The 7,145-nt window shown below is 36.6% G+C and overlaps 1 protein-coding gene across 1 annotated transcript in view; it reads right to left on the reverse strand.

Annotated features, from left to right (window-relative positions):
- SLC9A9 (solute carrier family 9, subfamily A (NHE9, cation proton antiporter 9), member 9) overlaps positions 1-5,874 on the reverse strand; it is a 229,736-nt gene extending 223,862 nt beyond the window's left edge. Inside the window, exons 1-3 of the mRNA XM_012001354.1 lie at positions 5,770-5,874; positions 5,598-5,711; positions 3,921-4,032 (exon numbers count right to left, since the gene is read on the reverse strand). Of these exons, the coding sequence (XP_011856744.1) occupies positions 3,921-4,032; positions 5,598-5,711; positions 5,770-5,874 (331 nt within the window). The remainder of the gene's footprint in view (positions 1-3,920; positions 4,033-5,597; positions 5,712-5,769) is intronic.
- Positions 5,875-7,145: the final 1,271 nt, after the last annotated feature.

Genomic DNA, 7,145 nt, shown 5'->3' on the forward strand with positions numbered 1-7,145 from the left:
CACATGCACACGTATGTTTATTGCAGCACTATTCACAATAGCAAAGACTTGGAATCAACCCAAATGTCCATCAGTGATAGACTGGATTAAGAAAATGTGGCACATAGACACCATGGAATACTATGCAGCCATAAAAAAGGATGAGTTCGTGTCCTTTGTAGGGACATGGATGCAACAAACTGTCGCAAGAACAGAATACCAAGTACCGCATGTTCTCACTCATAGGTGGGAATTGAACAATGAGATCACTTGGACACAGAAAGGGGAGCATCACACACCAGGTCCTATTGTGGGGAGGGTGTAGGGGGAGGGATAGCATTAGGAGATATACCTAATGTAAATGATGAGTTAATGGGTGCAGCACACCAACATGGCACATGTATATATATGTAACAAACCTGCACGTTGTGTACATGTACCCTAGAACTTAAAGTATAAGAATAATAATAAAAAAAAGAAAATACACAAATGGCTAGTAAGCTCATGAAAAAAATGCTTAGCATCACTATTAATGAAGGAAATGCAAATCAAAAGAACAATGAGCTATTACATCATACCCATTAGGATGACTACCATAAGCAAAAACAAAACAAAACAAAACAAAAAACAGAAAATAATTTTTGGCCAGAATGTACAGAAATAAGAACATTTGGGCACTGTTGGTAGAAATATAAAATGGTAAAGTTACGTTAAAAACACAGTATGGCAGCTTCTCAAAACATTCAAAATAGAATTACTATATGATCCAGCACTTCTACTTCTGGGTATATGTTGAAAAGAATTCACAGCCAGGTGTTGAAGAGATGTCTGTGTACCCATGTTTACAGCAGCATTGTTCACAATAGCTAACATGTGGAAGGAACCCAAGTGTCCATTGGTAAATGAATAGATAAATAAAATATGATATATACATGCAATGAATATTATTCAGCCTTTTTAAAAGGGAGGACATTTTATAATATGCCATAATATGGATGACCCTTGAGGATGTCATGCTAAGTGAAATAAACCAATCACAAAAAGACAAATACTATATGATTCTACTTATATGAGGATCCTAAAGAAGTCAAAATCATAGAGACAGAAAGAATGGTGGCTGCCAGGGACTGGGAGGAGGGGGAATGAACTGTTTAATGTGTATAGAGTTTCAGTTTTACATCATGAAAAGAATCATGGAGGTAGACAGTGGTGACGGTTGCACATTTTGAATGTATTTAACAACACTGAACTGTATTCTTAAAATGGTTATGATGAGAAATTTTATGTTATGTGTATTTTACCACAATAAAAAAAAATGAAAAAAAAGAGAGCATAATGGCTATCCTATCTCGCTGTGGCTATGAGTCTCAAAGCAGTGCCAATGAAAGTGCTTAGGAAGGTATAAAGTGACTTTTGAGCATGGCATCAATGATTCCATTATATATATATGTAACATTACTATCTCTTCATTTGAAAGCTAAGAAGACAGCTTTTTAGTGCAAAATCCAATGATATTTCTACCATGTAAAAGAGTACTATCAATTTTAACTTTTAATAAAACTGACATTAGAAATATAAAGAAGAAACTCAATCTCTTTGATGTTCAGATTCATTTCAATGTGAAAAGTGTACAAAAGAAAAATCCGATCAAATACATAAAAGAAGTGTACCTTGGCCCAAGATGATTGTGCCCTTGAGTTCAAGCTGCTAAGTGCTAACTAACAATGCCAATGCCAGCAGGTGATATGGATGCTCAATATGGAAGACAATGGGTGGCATTCCCTGGACATCAGAGCCATATGTAGGTAGCTGTTCTGAAAATTTGGCATGTTGTCTTTTTAATTGATGGGAACTGGCTGATTGGCATTCTCATGAATTAAACTAATAATTACAACCCCATTAATATGATAGGGTTATTGTTTTTCTCCCTGAGGGTAAGGATACTTCAGAACAGGGCCAGATAGTAATATTTAGGTTTTATGAACCACATGATTACATACGGTTCACAACTCTGCCACTGTATTGCAAAAACAACCATAGACAATAAGTAAACAAATGGGTTGGGCTGAGTTCCAACTTAGTAATATTAACAAAATAGCCATGGACCAGATTTGATTCAAGAGCCATAGTTTGCTGACTCCTGGCTTTAGAATACCATAAAGATAAACTCTGGACCTCCTCACATCCCCTGGCTGTATACATCATATAATTGGCCTCTACGAGGTTTTAATGCAGCTACAATCCTATGGTTAAACAAACTTAGAAGGTGCCAAAGCCTGGAGAAACCATCAAGCCAGGTGGCCATTTGGGCAGACAATTCACAATCTAACATGATTATCTAAGGCCTTACATTTTTCTCAAAGCATTGTTTGTCAAATAAAGCAATGTTTAAAATGTAATATTGAAGCTTTGAAAATAAACTGCTGTTCTCCAGAGTAAAGTTACTGATGTTTTGATGGGAAAGAAGGAAAAGTGCTTTCCAATTCCCAGAAATGTTTTGAAAAAATGCAACCCAATGCTGGCTTCCCATTTATGAGTGCTCAAGTTTACCTTTTGCTTTCTCATAATAAAAGTCAACTCATTGCCAAAGTTTATTACTGTTCTAAGTCAAAAATAACCTACCACTCCAACTTCTCACCTTCCTTATGACTCTCTCTCTCTTACCCTAACATGTCTAGAAATGTAAGGAAGTACTGTCAGAGGCCTTCAGTAGGGCAAATTTAATGTTGTATCTCCATTTGTCCGTATTTGAATTGATGACTCATTCTCAGCTTGGGAGCTGCCCCTTTAACCATATGGACCAGTATAGAATGGCACTGAAGGCGAAACAAACCTTTTACTGCTCTCAGGAATGTGAATTTTGAGACACTTGGTTGGGTTTAGGTGGAATCTCACAGACATCAGTTCAAGAATACTTTTGTTCTTGGCCAAGTTTCATAACCTTTTTGAGATCCTGAACCTCAGTTTCTTCATCTACAAAATGTGTTAATATTTGCTTCACAGGATTAATTAAAAAATAGTGAGTGGCAAATGGCAAATGCTAATAAATGTTCATTTCTCTCACTTTCTCTGTATGCCCCTACGTACCCTAAATTGTATTTGTTCATGCTGACAGCAGGTTTTATTGTAAACTCTCGTGTATCCCCCAATAACTACCTCTGAGCACATTGTAAGTGTACAGCTACATAGGAATCATGTAAGGATCTCTGCAAAAGGTCTTTGAACAGGGAAAGACTGAAGGTAGGAAAATTAATTGACTAAAGATAAACCATAATCCCCAGAGGTTTTCAAAGGTCAGAAAATTCATTTGGTTTATTTTCTTTTGGAAAGGAGCCTTGAGGTATGGTTTAAGCAATTAGAACACAAATGTCTTGAGAACAGAGACCTTGTCAGTTTCATCAATTGGTGCTCAGAACTCATCTCAGGCACCTGGTGAGTGCTCAATTAATATCTGTTTTCTCAACTGACAACTGAGCATTCTTAGGTCTGATTTGCTTTTGTATTAACCATGAAGAGTTTCTGGAGTTTTGCATAAGGAAGGAGCAAGGTTTTTATAGAGAAGGAACATTGAATAAGAGTGGCACCATTTATAAACTATTTACCCTGAGCATGCAATTTATGAAATTATAATTCAAATTCCCCAGTATGAAAAGTTGATCTGAAATGGGTCAGAGGAAAGTCTAATGTCCACTTTAGGCCAATTTCCGACGAGATATGGTACCTTGAAGCCATACCAACAAGATTCCCTCTAACTTCATTTCCCACGTGGAAAGAGAAATCCTGCTGTTGCTCAGCACTTAGGGAGAATCAGCATAGTGTTAGGTACAGTGGGGTAAAGAGAAGTTGTTTCCCCAAAAGGGTTTAAATTTCCTCATGGTTTTTCATGTTCTGTAAAAGTGTGAGAGAACCAGCAGCAATAACACATAACGTAGTTCACATACCTGAAAACATCATCATGTGCTGAAAGTTCCAGGGGATCTTCTGTTTTCGGCCTAGATTCAGGAGGAAGGAGAGGGGATATATGTTGCAGGCTCTGGCAACAAAAATTGCTAGCTGTAGATAAGCACAGGGAACCATTGAGGAAAATGTTGCTGCAATGATGGTTTGAATCCTTGAGCTTAAATATTATGTCCTTAAGCTTCTCTACATTATGACCCCAAAACCAGAAATAAACATGTCAATTCACATTTGTCCAACCTGCTTTCAAAATTTATATTTCAATGTCGTTATTCCCAGAAATAATAGAGAATTCTGTCTTTCTTTGATACTGGCTTTAAAATTGTTAGCCCAATACCATTTCAATCACTGTAAATTTTCTAATCACATTTATATTGCTGGTGACTGACTATCCTCAATTCTGCTGTAAAATGTGAGGCAGAGACCATTCAAATGCTGTAGTATTATCTTCCCAAATGGCACTTTGGAAAGGATAAATGTGCTTCTGTTCATGTTTACCATCTTCCTTCTTATCAGTTTATATTTCCTACATCTAGCAAGCTTTGCATATCTTTTTCTTTTGGTGAATTAATTTTGAGAGGAATTACCTGTCTAATTACATAACACAACTCTTGCTTTATGTGGCTATTTGCTAAAATCAAAGTTTTATAAGTAAAAGTCTTTGAAAATATTGGTGCTCTTCACCTTTCCCTTTTTGTTGTCTTTGACTCCTTCCCCGATGGGCTATTCTAGTTTGTCCTCAATGGGATGGAGTTATTTGGGAAGGTAACTTCCTTTTAAAATCCAGGTTTTAGATGAAATTTTAGGGTTCAGCTGAATGCTCAATGAAAAGAGACTAAGAAGCGAATGCAGATGTGTAATTGGAACACAGTTTACAGAGAGGAATTGCTTCTCCTGGCTGTTAGGATTATCTGTGATCCAAGGTGGCCTCGGCCCATCTTCCAAGTGGGAAGAAGGACAACAGTTGCTAACTGTCTTTGGGGACATTCCTAATGGCTCAACATCCTTTTGGATAGATATCCATTCCCACTGGAAATACCTCCTGTCCCAGGCCTAGAGCTAGGAAAAACCCCTGCATTAAAAGTGAGGTCTAGATTTTATCTGTCTTCATAGGAAAGGAAGGGTGCTATCTTATTCAAATGAACCTACATTTGAACAATGCTTATAATGTTGAAAGCACATGCATCACGCTCATTTCATTTGATCATCTGTCCTATTTTTGAAGTCCTCATTGGAAAAGAGATTTCATCATCTTGCAATGAAAACATTTCTAAAGCTGAATAATCCTGGATGCTTCCTGATATACTCTAATGCAAATTAAGTCTGTTTCTCTATAAAGAATACACTGACATAATTTTTATGTAAGTGATTCATAATTATAGTTAAACATATTTTGACTTGAAAAATATCTTTTCCTTTAATTTCCCCCTTTATTTCCATAGTTCTTTCCAAAGTTCTTATCCTGAACCATAATTATTTAATGGAGGTCCAAATTTCTTAGGATGCTTTTCTCCCCTAACTAGAAATCACATATCTGCCTTGTGTCTGAACCTTGCAGTAGAATTTAGGAAACTGCTTTAACAATTTAACAGAATAATCAGTAAAAGTAAGTCATTTGTTATTTTCTCTAATCACCCCATGTTCTGTATTTCAAAGGATACAAAGGCTCCAAGTATAAAAAAAGCATTAAAGATATGATTCTGGAACGTGAACAGTGCCAGGCCCATGTAACAGAAGATGACGTTCTCTGCCAAAAAGTTCATAAATTCAAACAACTGAAACAAAACATAAACAAAAAACCATTAATTATAACTCAGGTTCGAGTACACTTACTTTCCTGTAACTGTATTTGACAACTGGCTGGGTCTCCTTTATCTGGAAGTCCACCCCTTTGGCCTTGTGCTTAGCCCCTGAAGGAGGATGGAGGCCCTGGCTCATGACCCAGCAGCAGATGCCACAGCCACATCAGCATCCCATTCTTTCCAACTGTAAGGCTGCCAGAGATACCCCCAGATAATATTAACCAGCGATCCTTCCATGGAACAATTCCTACTAAGATGACAAAATAGTCCCTGTTAAAGAAACTGAAGCTAAGTGATTTGCTGAAGGTGTACTGTAGTAAATGACACAAAGATTGTTTACTCTCTGTGAACATTACCCAGTAGATCCACTTGACTTCCCAGGCACTGGACAACTTTTTTTTTTAAGCTTAAACTAAATTACCCTTCTCAGGCAGGCAGGAGGGACAAAGTTGGAAAACTTGGAAACCTGAAATAAGGATGAATGTCAATTATATTTTAACATTAGAGTGATCAGTATATTTCAAACTCTAGACAATGCGACTCATTAAATTGACTGATGTAGGTATATCCATTAAATGTCTACAATTTCTAGCCGCTAAAAAGAAAATGATTAATCCCAGGGATCGGTTTTTGCAGCAGGAACACAATAGATACATCAAATTCAGTCAGAAGAATAGAGTAATAACATGCTATGATGAGGGATGTTCCCAAGAGTTATTCTTAGACCATTAACTAAACAATTTAAGTTGAACATGAAAAACATTCTCCAACGTTCAGATTAAAAGTAAAATGGAAATGTGTCCACAGGCTACAACAAAGGCTGATTTGGAAAAGACTTTATTTTATGTTCCAGACTTCTCATTTGGAAATTTCTGAGACTTCATTCCTGGACCTACATAAATCACATGTTAGGTAAATATCTCTGGAGGCATTTCTCTTGACTTTTTAAGGACTCATTATTTTTTCATGTAATATATTTACAGCCCCACAAATAATGCCCAATACTGTTCACTGACAGTTGACAGAAAGAAAAGTAGAATCTTGTCAGAAACATTATTTAAAACCAGTAATAGAAAAAAGGATTAAAAAAAAAACAGTCCCTTTGGTACAAGACAGTTTTTTCTGCAGGGGCAGCTATCATCAATTATCCTGAGTGCTTGCTTTACATTCCAGGCTGGCTCACGGAAACAAACACTGTCACCAAAATAACCACAGAAAATTTGAAAACATCAGGAAAAATGTAGGAGATAGGGAATATTTCTCTGCCTCGTTATATCTTTACTTTTTCAAAAAGTGAGACTTGGCTATTGTCTTAATCTCCTCAGGCTGGTGAAATGAAATACCGTAAATTGAATGGCTTAAACAACAGAAATTTATTTCTCACAATTCTGGAGGCTGGGAAATCCA

Source organism: Mandrillus leucophaeus, unplaced genomic scaffold (assembly GCF_000951045.1).
Source record: "Mandrillus leucophaeus isolate KB7577 unplaced genomic scaffold, Mleu.le_1.0 Scaffold1176, whole genome shotgun sequence".
Classification (NCBI taxonomy): Eukaryota; Metazoa; Chordata; class Mammalia; order Primates; family Cercopithecidae; genus Mandrillus; species Mandrillus leucophaeus.